The 15,000-nt window shown below is 42.0% G+C and overlaps 1 protein-coding gene across 14 annotated transcripts in view; it reads left to right on the forward strand.

The window, feature by feature from the left end:
• LOC137656632 (uncharacterized) overlaps nt 1-15,000 on the forward strand; it is a 425,700-nt gene that overhangs the window by 92,703 nt on the left and 317,997 nt on the right. For 12 of the 14 annotated variants that reach the window (XR_011046976.1, XM_068390814.1, XM_068390809.1 and 9 more), the window contains exons 2-3: nt 7,740-7,906; nt 8,223-8,350. Coding sequence is in view for 13 of the 14 variants with exons in the window: in XM_068390814.1 (XP_068246915.1) it covers nt 7,764-7,906; nt 8,223-8,350 (271 nt within the window). In the remaining variant the exon portion in view is untranslated. The remainder of the gene's footprint in view (nt 1-7,739; nt 7,907-8,222; nt 8,351-15,000) is intronic. The other 2 variants (XM_068390806.1, XM_068390804.1) reach the window with 2 other exon arrangements.

The following is a 15,000-nucleotide window of genomic DNA, read 5'->3' on the forward strand; positions in this document are numbered from 1 at the left end:
GCAAATTTACCCCGAACCCACCACCAGTGTTGAAAGTGAATGGTCAGTTTGTGACTGAAGGAAATGAAGTTAGCAATGCCCCTTGACCATTTTTCAAATGTATCGTGCAAGAGTGTAGCAGCTCCTGGTCACCAGTACAAGAGCATTGAAGAAAAGAAAATTTTAAATTTTGCAACAGGAAGCTAAGAATCGTATAATTCTCCCTTTGCTGAAAGAGAACTTGATTCCGCACTTGCTACTTGCAACGATACAGCCCCTGGACCCGATGGAATTCCATGTGCAATGGTTAAACATGTACATTTTAATACAAAGTTATTTATTTTAAGTATTATTAATAGAATATGGCATGATCATAGTTATCCAAGTGTTTGGGAACTAGCAACTACCGACCTATTGCATTGACATCTTGTTTATGTAAAATCATGGAGAAGATGGTCAATGCAAGGTTGATGTGGTACCTTGAAAAGAAGGGTATTTTATCGCCGATTCAATGTGGATTCAGAAAACTGCACTCAACAACTGATGTGTTGATAAGACTTGAGTCCTCTATTTGTGAAGCTTTTGCTTCCAAACAGCACCATGTGACAGTTTTTTTTACCTTGAAAAGTCATATGACACCACATGGATATATGGTATATTTAAAACAATTCATGAACCAGGATTAAAACGAGAACTACCACTATTCTGTCATTTCTTTCGCATAGAGTTTTTCGAGAGTGAGGGAAACTCTATCAGAGAGTAAGTGTCAGGAAGGAGGAGTTCCTCAGGGGAGTGTGCTGAGTGTAACCCTGTTTGCACTAGCAATTAATGGGATATCCTCAGCCATTCCCCAAGATGTTCTCTCAACATTATTTGTGGATGATCTCTCAATATCATTGGCTGGCACTAGAATGGCAATTGTTGAGAGAAAAATCCAACTCTCTATTGACAAAATTATCCAGTGGGCTGACATGAATCGATTTAAGTTCTCAACAAGTAAAACTACCATTGTCTATTTTGTCGTATCCGGGGAATACATCCAGACCCGGATATATACATTAAAGGTCAACGGATACCATGTATAAGCAAAGCTAAATTTTTAGGTTTGATATTTGATTGTAGGCTTACATGGGTTTCTCACTTGAAAGCGTTAAAAGCTAAATGTCTCGAGGCTCTGAATATCTTAAAAGTATTGTCCCATACATCATGGGGGCAGACCGCAATACTATTTTAAAATTATACAAGGCCTTGATTTTTTCCAAAATTAGTTATGGATGTGAAATATACTCTTCAGCCACCCCAAGCCGGTTAAATATATTAGACTTGATACATCATGCAGGTATTAGATTGTCTACAGGAGCATTTAAAGCCTCCCCTCTCCCAAGTCTTCTTGTTGATGCTGGAGAGTTATCTCTAGACTTTTACCGAATATCTTGCATTATTCGGTATTGGTTTAGATTGCAAAGACTCCCTAACTCTTTAGCCTTTCAGACTGCAAGCCTTGTAAGATACGCATCATACTTTGAGTTGCACCCAAAATCTCCTTAACCTTATGGCTTTCGGGTGAAACGATTATTAAACAGTCTGGATATAATTAGAAGTAAGGTTCTTCCATTCAAGGTATCATCAATGCCTCCATGGAAATTACCAGAGATATCTTTATGTAATACTTTATTGGAGTTAAGAAGAATATGACTGACTTAGAAGCCAGGTCTCTTTTTATGGAACATGTTGAAGAACATAGAGGATCGACTTTTATATATACTGATGGCTCCAAATCTGATGCTGGCGTTGGATTTGTAGTACATAGTAATGGTTTTAATTGTAGAGGTGCACTTCCTCTAACGGCTTCGATATTTACTGCCGAACTGTATGGCATATTTTGAAAATAGCGTTGGAGAAGGAGGGTTATTTCACAATTTTTAGTGATGCAAGGAGTGTCCTTTAAGCTTTAGAAGTTTTTAATTCTAGCAACCCTCTAGTTTTAAAGATTTTAGAATGGCTTTTTATTATTGGACGGAGAGGTATAACAGTTAGATTTTGTTGGGTTCCAGCACACGTAGGTGTGTCTGGGAATGAGATGGTAGATTCACTGGCAAAGAATGCTGCATCCGAGTTGCTGCCAAGAAGATATCCCATTCCATGTAACGATTTCCTACCTAACATCAAGAAATTGCTTTGTAATAAATGGCAACATTACTGGGATAGTCTAGATGGCAATAAAATGAGAGAAGTAACAAATGCCATATCTCCTTTTCGGTATAACATGATGCCCCGAAAATGGGAGACTTCTCTTTGTCGTCTCCGTATTGTTCACACTCGGTTGACACACGAGTTTCTGCTGAAGGGCCAACACCAACCCTATTGTGAAGACTGTTTAGTACCTCTAACAGTGAGGCATATGTTGACCGAATGCCGCAATTATAATAACTTAAGGAGTAGATATTTGTTTGAGGCTCGAGGTGAGGGTGGCAGGTTCATCCTCACCAAGATTCTTCGACATGATGTGTCCTACTATGCAAGTGGCATTTTTAGATTTATTTCAGAAGCAGGTCTTCTGAAAACTATCTAACGTTTATAATGACATCCAACTTTTACGGTTTTAATTGAATAATCTTTTATCTTTTTGTATATATAAACTCAATGATATAGGCGTCAATGACCTTAGATGTCAGGATGCCTGAAAACCTTAAATCAATCAATCAATCAATTAATCAATTTGGTCACACTCGGTTGACACACGAGTTTACGCTGAAGGGGCAACACCAACCGTATTGCGACGACTGTTTAGTACCTTTATCAGTGAGGCATTTGTTGACCAAATGCCCCAATCATAATAACTTGAGAAATAGATGTCTGTTTTAAGCACCCTTGGAACTCTACTCTTGAGGGAACCTCTCTGTTTAACCCTGGGGAGGTAGGAAGAGCAGCTGATAGGTTGAGAAAATCCTCCAAGGATTTTCTCCTCCACAAATCCATGTCTAATCGGCTTTATGGGAGGACTTCCCATCCCCCCAAAGATCAGTCCAGGTCTTCATGTTCCTCAAATTCTAGACCAGGAACATCTAAGGTGTCTAAGAAGTCCTTTCTGTCCAGGGACCAGAAATGGACAAAGTCTTTCAGAGAGAAGAAAGGTGATAGAGGGGGCGGTTGAGGTGGCTGCTCCCGTTAAGCTGGGCTATCTTCTCATCAGTCCACGAGTGGGAGGAGGGCTGCAACGCCTCTGGCAGAGGTGGCAGCATCATGGGGTTGATCCCTGGACGATCGCAGTGGCTGGTGTAGGGTAATGCATCCCCTTCACTCAATCTCTCCCTCCTACGACTCTGAATCCAATTTATCTAAGCTCCTATATGAAGGGATCCGTAAAGGAGCTGGCTCTCCAGGCCGAAGTCCAGACCATTCTGCAGAAGGGCGTTCTCTAAGAGATCTTAGACGGGGCCCCAGGCTTCTACAGTTAACTCATGTGAAAAGTACGTCTGGAGACCAATCGTAGATCTCTTGCCCCTGAACAAGTTTATCCTTCAAACTCCGTTCAGGATGGAGACGGCAAACACGGTCATTCAAGCAGTAAGACCTAAGGGCTTCATGTGCACATTGGATCTCCAAGACACCTACTTCCAGATCCCAATCCCTCCATCTTCAAGAAAGTATCTCAGGTTCATACACTAGGACAAACATTACCAGTTCAAGGTTCTTGGTGTGGTCTCTCGACAGTACCCCAGGTCTTCACTAGGATATTCGTCTCTTAAGATACCTAAAGGGCTGGGTAGTTCTAGCAGACTCGATGACCCTTCTTCATCATCGGGACATTATTCTTGAGTTTTGTCAGGATCTGGGGATCGTGATAAATTTCAAGAAGTCATCACTGCTTCCATCTCAGAAACTAATATACCTCGGTATGATCATAGACACTGATCTTCTAAAAGTCTTTCCGTTAGACAACAGAGTACACAGGCTGAGAGTGGCTTGTCCCTTCCTCAGACGAGAAGATGTATCAGCCCATCAGTGGCTGTGCCTCCTAATTCATCTAACCCCACTGATTCGTCTTGTCCCCAACAGCTGCCTCAGAGTGAGATCCTTCTAAGGGCATATAAAGTCCTAATGGGACCAGAACACTGGGTTCCTGGACGTCCTAGTGCTAATAGGTCGGTCAGGGTCGAGTAACGGATTTTCGATGGTGGGTGTCAGAGGAGAACCTTCACAGAGGGCTAGATCTTCTCCTCCCTCCTCCGGACTCTTTTCTCTTCATAGACGCATCAAAAGAAGGATGAGGGGCCCCACTTGCTGCATCACACGGTCTCAGGCTTTTGGTCCAAACCCGCAAGGTACCAGCACATTAGTCTCTCAGAGATAAGAGCAGCATTCCTTGATCTTCAACAGTTCCAACATTTGCTGGCAAGTCACTCTGTGGCATTGATGAGTGACATCACAGTGGTGGCTTAAATAAAGAAACAAGGCGGTATCTTTTCTTAAAGCCTATGCCATCTTGCTGTAGAGAATTTAGGATGGGCAGAAGATCATTTGGTGACACTATCAGTTCGCTTCATTCCAGGCAAGAAGAATGTGCTCGCAGACTACTTGAGCATAGCGACTCCGATAGTTGGCTCCAAATGGTCTTTGAATCTTTTGGGTTCCCCAACTGTGGACATGTTGTCAATGTCCCTTTACTTCAGGCTCCCCCTATACTGTTCCCCAGTCCCGGACCCTCAGGCTCTATGGCTGGATGCATTCCAACAATGGTGGGCCAACATCAACGTGTATGCCTTTCCCCCATTCTGTCTTATGAGAAGAATGCTCAACAAAACCAGAGCATCCCAAAATCTAATGATGACCCTCATAGCTCCGCTATGGCATCATGTGGAGTGGTTTTCCGGACTTTTTTCAACTGGTAGTAGACCATCCAAGAGAACTTCCTCCACGACCAGATCTACACAAGCTTCCCCATGCCGACATCTTCCACAAAACTGTCCTGTCGCTTTGACTTCACGCGTGGAGACTATCCAGCGTCTTCTCTCACAGAGAGGCTTTTCACAACAAGTTGCAAGAAGAATGTCTCAACACGTATGAAAGTCCAAGACAACAGTGTACCAGGCAAAGTGGATAGTCTTCTGTGGTTGGTGTCGTGGAAGGGGTATCTCTCTCCTTGATGCCATTACTCCAGTAATATCGGAATTCTTTGTATACCTTTTAGAAGTAAAAATTCTTTGTCTCATCAGCCTTAAGCCTAGCCTTTAGATTGAATGGAGTGAATCTTCGTTGAAGCTTTCCTTATTCCTACGAAGTTATGAGAACACTTGCCCCCAGTCGGAGATTAGACCTCCTCCTTGGAATGTGGTTTGCATTTTGAGATCCATAAAGGGTCCATACAAACCACTACACAATGCAACAGAAGGAATGTCACTTTAAAGACAGTGTTCCTACTTGCTTTAGCATCTGAAAAGAGAGTTTGTGAACTTCATGGTCTTGTATGACATCGCCCATTTAAAGGGATGGGGGAGGTGACACTTGGCTTCGTCCCTGAGTTTATTGGTAAGACTCAAAATCCAGGGGTACCGGACCACTGGTTCACGCCCTTTCAGGTTAAGAGTCTACATTATGTAACCAATGACCCATATCAATTATTACTTTGCCCAGTGATAAGTTTGAGATACAGTATTATCTTAAATGCACTGCAGCGACAAGAACACAGCTTTCAGCCTTATTTGTCAGCTCGGGCAGAACTAAGACAAGCGTCACCAAGAACACCATCTCTTCTTGAATCTACAAAGTCATAGACTATGCCCTCCAACATGACCCTCCTCAAGCTGGAAGACCTGGAGCTCACGATGTCAGGGCCATCAGTACGTCCCTGGCTTTTAAACCTAATAACTCCTCTATATCACAAGTTCTGCAACCAGGTATGTGGAAGCGTCAAACGACTTTCTGTGCCCACTACCTCAAAGACGTGACCTATATGAGGCTGAGGCTGCACAACAAGAGGTTCAAGAATACCTTGGGCTCCTTGTTGGACAAGTATCAGTTAGGGCATTGTTTACCTGGGTTATGTTTATGATGAATGAAACTATGTCTTGCTTTTCCTTTCTTCATCTTCACTTCTCTTAGGGAACAGCGCCTTGGGTTCCTCTGCAAGCTGGCTTCAACCTCTGCGGGTAAGAACAATTTCCTTGTGTATCCTAGTATGGACAATAACTAGTTATACTTGTTCACGTCCCTAATGTTTCTTGCGAGGTAAACATGGGGAAACGTCTATTTGTATAATATTCCGGTTTAAGAACTCGAATACTCTAACTTAGATGTTCATATGCTATTTCCACAAACAAACAGATTGTTCAGTCCGCAATAACGCTCATGCTGTTTATCCTTATATATAGTTTAATACTGTACTAGGGAAACCCGGGTCAATGACTAAGCCAGAAGTCAGACTTCCTGTCACCTAAGTTAGGTAGGGTTGCCACCTCGCACTTTTTAGTCTATTTGGCTACCTTCTAGTTTTGCCGAGAGTTAATCCATATAAATAACCACAGGTTTGTATCAGCTTAGGAAAAATATAAATTATTTCCAAATTTCTTATATTACTGCATTTTAATTATTCAGTGAGGGTAGAAGAGAGACTAGCTATGGTAAGCAGCTGTACTAGGAGAAAGACGCTCCAAAATCAAACCACTGTTCTCTATTCTTGGGTAGTGCCATAGCCTCTATACAATGGTCTTCACAGTCTTGGGCTATTATTATTATTATTATTATTATTGCTACTACTTGTTAAGCTACAACCCTAGTTGGAAAAGCGGAATGGTATAAGCCCAGGGGCGCCAACAGGGAAAATAGCCCAGTGTGGAAAGGAAACAAGGAAAAATATAGCCTATTATAAGAGCATTAACAACTTTAAAATAGACATTTCCTATATAAACTATATAAACTTTTAACAAAAGAGGAAGAGAAATACGATAAAATAGTGAGCCTGAGTGTACCTTCAAGCCAGAGAACTATAACCCAAGATAGTGGAAGACCATGGCACAGAGGCTATGGCACTACCCAAGACTAGAGAACAATGGTTTGATTTTAGCGTATCCCTCTAGAAGAGCTACTTACCATAGCTAGAGTCTCTTCTACCCTTGCCAAAAGGAAAGTGGCCTCTGAACAATTACAAAATTGGGTGAAGAAGAATTGTCTGGAAATCTCAGTGTTGTCAGGTATATGATAGAGGAGAATATGTAAAGAATAGGCCAGACTATTTGGTGTATGTGATGGCAAAGGGAAAATGTACTGTAACCAGATAGAAGGATCCAATTTAGTACTGTCGGACCAGTCAAAGGACACCATAACTCTCTAGTGGTAGTATCTCAACGAGTGGCTGGTGCCCTAGCCAACCTATTACCTACTACCTCTTGTTTGAGGGTGTGCTCAGGCCTGCTATTTTTTATATTTCTCTCCTTTTTTTCAGTTTAAATTGTTTATTAAAGAAAGAATTTTAATATTGTTACAGTCCATAAAACATTTTATTTTTGTCATTCATTACTTCTTGTATACAGTAGTTTTTTATATCTTTGTTTCCTTTCCTTATTGGGCTATTTTTCCATGTTGGAGCTCTTTGGTTAATAGCATCCTGCTTTTCCATTTACGATGGTAGCTCAGCTTGAAATACAGTACTGTAATAATAGTAATGTGGAGTGGAGATAACTCATTTTCCCTAGTAAATATTTGTAGTCAAGCTAAACGAATATTATACAAAACACTAATAACTGTCATTTACCCTCTTTCAGCAGTACAACGATTGACCAGCTGTCATGTTTTACAGCTACGACGTTCTCCATCCCCAGAAAGGGAAGTTTGCTGTTATTTGGCTGGTGGCAACGGGACACCTCCAATACACCAAACGCTGCGACAAAAACTTTAAGGAAATCATGTCCCTGAAAGTTTCACGAACTTGGTGAGTTTTCCTCTTAGCGTTGCTGTGTCATTACGAATCGTTTTCTTCCAATTAAGTCATATATATAAAGTTCTGTTGTCGAATGTCTATGCTAGACTAACTTGTATTGCTGTAGATTTATATGGAATGTTTGCCAATTTTCGTTATTCAGTTTGGTTATTAGTTTGTTGGTTGAATGAGAATAAGTTGGAAATCATTTCCTGTAACGTGGTATTGCATAAGAATTTATTTTTTATTTTAAAACTTGATTGTACAATGGTTTTTTATGGAGTGCTACATTTGAAATTACTGTACTCTACATTACCTTCATTTTCAGTAACGACATCATTAGACACATTGATCAAAAGGGACAAGGAGAAAGGCCCAAGTTTTCTCTGTATCTGTCAACAATGCTGTTTTATGGGACGGTGAAAGTCTACCACCGACAAGTGCGTTTTCTCTTGGGTAAGTTCTGTCCAGTTTGTAAGGCGATATTTTGTCACATACCGGTATAAAGTAAACTCTATTCTTGTACTGTATGTATACAAACCCTTGACCTTTGATAGAAGTACAGTATGTTTTCATCGTAGCTGGAACTCCATGTTGAAATTTGATAAGGTGTCAGTAGTTACTGGCTGGAGGCGGGAAACCCCGGCCCCTCGCCAACACACTTTCTTTTTATCCAACAAATAGTACACACTTCCACCGTCCCGAAACTGGCTTTTTTAATGTTATGTTAATAGGTTGGCAGATTGCCATGTGTTGATATATAAAAGAAGAAACTATGTTCAGAAATTTTGCCACTGATAACTGTAAGTGGCCATAGTTGTCTGTGCAACCTTCTGATATCCTCATTCCTCCACTTGTTAAACAGCTTTTGTTTGTTCCGTCACTAAATACAAATCAACACTATTTATAGGGGATATTACTTTTGGCGAAGCTGAAAGACGAGCTGTTAGACTTGTAATGAGTGTTAACCACCCTCCGGCCAGTTAGCAAGGTGGGGGTGTTATTAGCTACCCCGCTCACTCACGCACCTGGTCTGTGAACCCACTTAGCTTTTGGCTCGCGTTTGAGACTGGACGTTGCGTCGCTTTCCCCTCACCATTATTGGCTTGCCATTACTGACTAATTGCTTTTTTTCTTTTTCTTTTCAGTGTGTGTGTGTGCTCTCTTCTTGACCATCCTCATGCGGACTTGTCCGGGACCTGAGGGCAGCTCCTCTGGATGTTCATGTCGTTTGTTGGTACAGACCCGCATCTGCTGTGTCCTGCCAGCCGGGGCGGCGTTGTGACCAGTATCACTCCTGCCCTGAATTCTGGGAGTAGTTTGCCTCCCAGTGGGAGAAGTTTGGGCGCAATGTAAGAAGTAGTCCAAAATGGATTCTTTGCCCTCGGGGTCTTCCTCGAAGGATGGTTGCCACCTAGTCTGCTAAAAATCAGCCAGTCATCCAGATATCTCAGGAGACGGATGCTGATTATGTGAGCCCACGATGACACTAGGACAAAATGTCTTGTGAAGAACTTAGATGCTATGGAAAGATCAAAGTACAGCATCTTCAACTGGTATTTCCTGTTGTCTAGATGATGATACTTCCTTGAAGACAGATGGATTGGGTGTGGAAGTATGCATGCTTTAGGTCCAGTGTACACATGAAGTCCTGTGGTCTTACCGCTTGTCTGACTGTGTCTGTTGTCTCCATGCTGAATGGAGTTTGCTTGACAAACTTGGTCAGAGCTGAAAGGTTGAAGACTGGTCTCCAGCCTCCAGATGCCTTTTTCCCCAGAATGTCAACTAAAGATGCCTGGGGAGTCGTTGAAGACCTCTTGGAGAGCGCCCTTTCCAGCATGGTCTAGACTTCAGCCCAGAAGGCCAACTCCTTACTGATCCCTTCTCATAGAAATTTGATGTTACTATAACCTTGGTTAGTGGTGGGAGAGATTAAGTGAACGGGACGTGATACCTGAACGAATCACGGAGACTGTCCATGGATGAGCCCCGAGCTGCAGCCACCTCTGCCAGCGGCTATGTCGCATGCCCCACTTTTGGACAAGTGGGAGGATTGCCTAGAACCCTTGCCTCCACGTGAAGACTTGGAACCCTTTCCCTCTTTGGCTAGAAAGGGCTTCTTCGACACCTTACCTGGTGCCGTCGTGGCTGCTGTCGTGTTCGTCGGCAGTTTCTGCTGTTGGTATTTTTCCTTCTGGGGAGGAAGTGAGATGGTCTATAGGGACAAAATTTCAACGCCCTATGTAGAAGGGAGTCCTGATTGGAGTTCCTCCATCTCTCCGAAGTCTCTTGGACGTCTTCCGGTCTGAACAGAGAGAAACCATCCAAAAAAAAAGAGTTCCTCAGTTTCGTTACTTCCTTCTCTGGGAACTGACGATGGAATCTTTCTACTATTAGGTCCCTTCGCCAAAGGATCATGTTTACCCACAAGTTCACAACTTGGTGGGAAAGGAACTCAATGGTTCGAGTTCCCGATAACAGATAGTTCTCCATCGCCTTCCTCGAGGTCTCCTTGCACCAGTTCTACCAATCCCAACAAGAGATCCAGCCACAATGTAGCCTGCATGGTGTACTACACTACTTTCTCCTGGTTCAGAATCTCTGAAGCTGAGAACGAAATTTTAAGACCTGAATTCAGACCCTACATCTTCAGTGTGATTAACGTCAAAAGGGTGCCTGTTTGTTGTAGATATTCTAACCAAGTCTCTCCTACTAAGGGCCCTGACATCCAGGGCCGACAGAGCAGCTCTTCTGAAGAAGCTGCAAAAATCCAAGCCACAGACCAGCAACACGAATGCAGGCTCTTCCAGGAGTTCGTTGAGGAAGCCCTATCCTTCCCTGGACCAGAAGGGCAGCAAATTTAACTGAGGAGGCGAAGGAGGTAGAGGTGGCAGTCAAGGCCGCTCTGGCAAGGGATGACAATCCTCCCACTTGTCTACCAGTGGAGGAATGCCTGTAACATTGGTCGTAGAGGTGGCTGCAGCACCTCTCTGAATCCTAAATAATGTCCGTGATTCGTTCAGGGTATCACGTCCCATTCACACAATCTCTCTTCCATTAACTCAAAGTCCAGTGCCATTAAGCTCCTACACGATAAGATCCAAGCAGGAGCTGGCCCTCCTGGCTGAAGTCCAGACCAATTCGGAGAAAGGTGCTCTTCAGGAGGTCATCAATGTCTTCCAAGGCTTTTTCAGTCGAGTCTCTTGTGAAAAAAGCATCTGGAGGCTGCAGACCCATCATCAACCTATCAGCCCTGAACAAGTTTGTATACGGCAGACACAATCAGACAATCAGTAAGACCACAGGACTTCATAAGCACACTGGACCTCAAGGGTGCATATCTCCAAATCAGAGTACATCTGTCATCAAGGGAGTATCAGAGGATCAACCATGACAACAGGCAATACTAGTTCAAGGTTCTGTGTTTTGATCTTTCCATGTCACCTCAGGTTTTCACTAGAGTTTTTACCCTAGTGTCAACCTGGGCCCACAGGATTGGCATCCATCACATAAGATACCTGGATGACTGGCGTATTCTAACCAATTTGGTGCTGACCCCTCTTCAACACTGAGACAGACTCCTCAAATTCTGCTGCAACCTGGGGATCGGGGTAAATCTCAAGAAGTCATCCCCGCTTCCATCACAGAGACTGATATACCTACGTATGATCATCGACACTAGCCTGCAGAAAGTTTTCCCATCAGAAGATAGAATCCAGAGACAGAAGGTGGCAAGTCCCTTCCTTCAGCAAGATGCTCTCCCTGCTCAGCAGTTGTTACGTCTCATAGGTTACCTGACATCCCTGGTTCGTCTAGTCTGTGGCAGCTAACATCGAGATTGGTTCAGCACGAGAACTCTGGATACTCTGCTCCCTATGGGACCTGGGCAGCAGATGAACTTGAGATGGTGGGGTTGACCTTGTCCCTCCCCCAGAATTTATGATCTTTTTAGATGCTTCAAAATAAAGGTGGGGGCCCTATATGAGAGTCCGAAATGTACCAGCACATAAATCTCCGAGAGATGAGGGCAGCATTCCTAGCTTTACAACAGTTCTATCAGTTCGTGGCAGGTCAATCGGTTGCGTTGATGAGCGACAATACCATTCTAATGGCTTACGTAACCCAACTAGGCAGTATCTCTTTGCAGCCCCTTTCCCATCTAGCAGTGGAGATGCTAAGATGGACATAAGACAACTCGGTGTCCCTATCAGCTCGCTTCATTACGACAAAAGGAAAGTGTTCACGGACAATCTGAGCAAAGCAACCTAGATAGTGAGCTGCGAGTGGTCTTTGAATCATTTAGTAGCCAACAAGGTCCTGACTTTGTGGGGTTCCCCGACAGTGGACTTATTCGCTACATCCCTTAAGGGTCCTGGGTGGAATGCCACAATATATGGGGTTATAGTAAGAAAAACACAAAATCCAGAAAAAAATTCTCTGAGCCTCATATGGTAATGGAGAATGCGTATACAGAATATTTTGTAAAAATTCCTCTTACTTTCATAGTTAAGGGTAATTAGTTAAAGTAACTATATAAGCCAAAAACATTGTTCCCTACAAGAAAATGCAGTATTACTTCTGTTATCGTAAATTTTGATAATTATATTTTAATGCAAAAAAAATTGTGAACAGTGGCATCTATATAGCTTCCACGAGTCACAAGACTGTGTATTACACAGTAATTACAAACCTCAGAGAGAGTACATGTCTGAGTTTGACCTCTGACATTTACTCATTTTTACGTTTGTTTTTCTCGTTTTCGGCAAGAAATTTATCATTTCAAAGAGGAAAAGACAATTTCAAAATCTTGCTAACATAAGGAAGAAGAAAATTCACTCTATTAAGAGTTCAAAAGTGGGTAATATTGGTAGTGACGCAGAGAGAGATTGGTTTGGATGATGGAGCGGCCGCCTTGCCTGACAGGAGCCAAAAGAAGCAAGATATTGAGCAAAAGGATCTTCATTTATCATTAAATTATGAATAAAAACTTTTTCTTTTATTAATATCCAAAAAGGAACATAAAATTCATGATAATCAGGATTTATTAATATTGTCTTTGTGAAAATACAAAGAAAAACTTTGAATGCCTGTATCGCGAAACTATACTTATTGACCTTCAAATTCTATCTTCTTTAGTTTTAAAGATATAGCATTGAAACTTAGTATATAACTTAGAAAGACATTATAAAACAATCAAATGTTGCCCTTTTTTCCCATTTTTGTTTCATATTTTTTCCTAAATTATTTCCCCTGATTTTCTGGGTTTATTTTCTTTCCATAATAAATAAAGATTCATATCTAGTAAGAGAAAATGACCTATTGAAAAAATATTACTCATATTATTGGAGGTCTACATCAGGTCTGTATAGGGACGTAATCCCAGGTCTTAATATTAATTATCAAGGGAGAAGATAGAATTCGAAAAACACATTTTCAGGATAATTTGCCATGGCGTCGCAAAATCGAAGGTCAGAGGCAAAAATCCTATGCAGTTTGGAGATGCCCTAAGTTACCTCATTAAGTGGTGTGAATGTCATAGTCCTTTCCTTGAAAAAGGCATTAGTCAGCAGGCTCCCTTAACAACAGTTTCCTACTCTACTGTTCACCAGTCCCGGATTCCCAGAGCCTATTGCAGGATGCGTTCCAGCAATGGTGGGACAACTTAGACGTCTACACCTTTCCCTCCATTTTTGGCTGATGAGAAGGGTAGTCAACAAGGCGAGATCATCCGCAAACCTAGCAATGACCCTCATAGCTCCGCTGATTCCTGTGGAATCATGTGGAATGGTTTTCTACCCTTCTTCAGCTCTTGATGGAAGTCCCGAGAGAACTCCCTCAACAACACAATCTACTCAGACAACCATGCTGGAACACTTTCCAATTAGCTGTAGAATCCCTATGGCTTCACGCCTGGAGAATATCCAGAATCTCATTTTGCAGAGAGGCTTTTCACAACAAGCCTTGAAAAGGAGGTTTGGATACTTCTGGAAATCTTCAGTTGCTGTATACCAGGCCAAGTAGACTGTCTTCTGTGATGAGTTTCGTTGAAGGGGTATCTCTCCCCCTGATGCCACTTTTCCAACAATAGAAGAGTTCCTTGTATGCAGTTAGCCCCCCTTCTTCGCGATTGTTAGGTTACAGACGCAGGCATAAAAATGGATTTTTCGCGAATAAATGCTGCACTATGGTGGGCTAACTCCTAACCTAAAGAGTTACTGACCCTTGCCACGGGCGAGTGCCCGAGCTGATGATTAACATAGTAAATACTGCATAACATTGTTCTAATTTGATTTCTCCAGCAGTTTTGATCAAATGTACTGTGTGCAGTACATTTGCACACATGTACACTACGTACTGGACAGAGTAAGGTTACAGTACAATATTATTATTATTGTTATTACTAGCCAAGCCACAACCCTAGTTGGAAAAGCAAGATGCTATATATAACCCCAAAGGCTCCAACAGGGAAAAATAGCCTAGTAAGGAAAGGAAACAAGGAAATAAATAAATGATGAGAACAAATTAACAATAAATCATTCTACAAACAGTAACAACGTCTAAACAGATATGTCATATATAAACTATAAAAAGACTTATGTCAGCCTGTTCAACATAGAAACATTTGCTGCAACTTTGAACTTTTGAAGTTCTACTGATTCAACTATACCCGATTAGGAAGATCATTCCACAGCTTGGTCACAGCTGGAATAAAACTTCTAGAATACTGTGTAGTATTGAGCCTCATGATGGAGAAGGGTTGGCTATTAGAATTAACTGCCTGCCTAGTATTACGAACAGGATGGAACTCTGCAGGAAGATCTGAATGTAAAGAATGGTCAGAATTATGAAAAATCTTATGCAACATGCATAATGAACTAATCGAATGACGGTGCCAAAGATTTGTATCTAGATCAGGAATAAGAAATTTAATAGACCGTAATTTCCTGTCCAACAAATTAAGATGAGAATCAGCAGCTGAAGACCAGACAGGAGAACAATACTCAAAACAAAGTAGAATGAAAGAATTAAAGCACTTCTTCAGAATAGATTGATCACCAAAAATCTCGACTTTCTCAATAAGCCAGTTTTTTTGTGCAATTGAAGAA

This window comes from Palaemon carinicauda, chromosome 17 (assembly GCF_036898095.1).
Source record: "Palaemon carinicauda isolate YSFRI2023 chromosome 17, ASM3689809v2, whole genome shotgun sequence".
Taxonomy (NCBI): domain Eukaryota; kingdom Metazoa; phylum Arthropoda; class Malacostraca; order Decapoda; family Palaemonidae; genus Palaemon; species Palaemon carinicauda.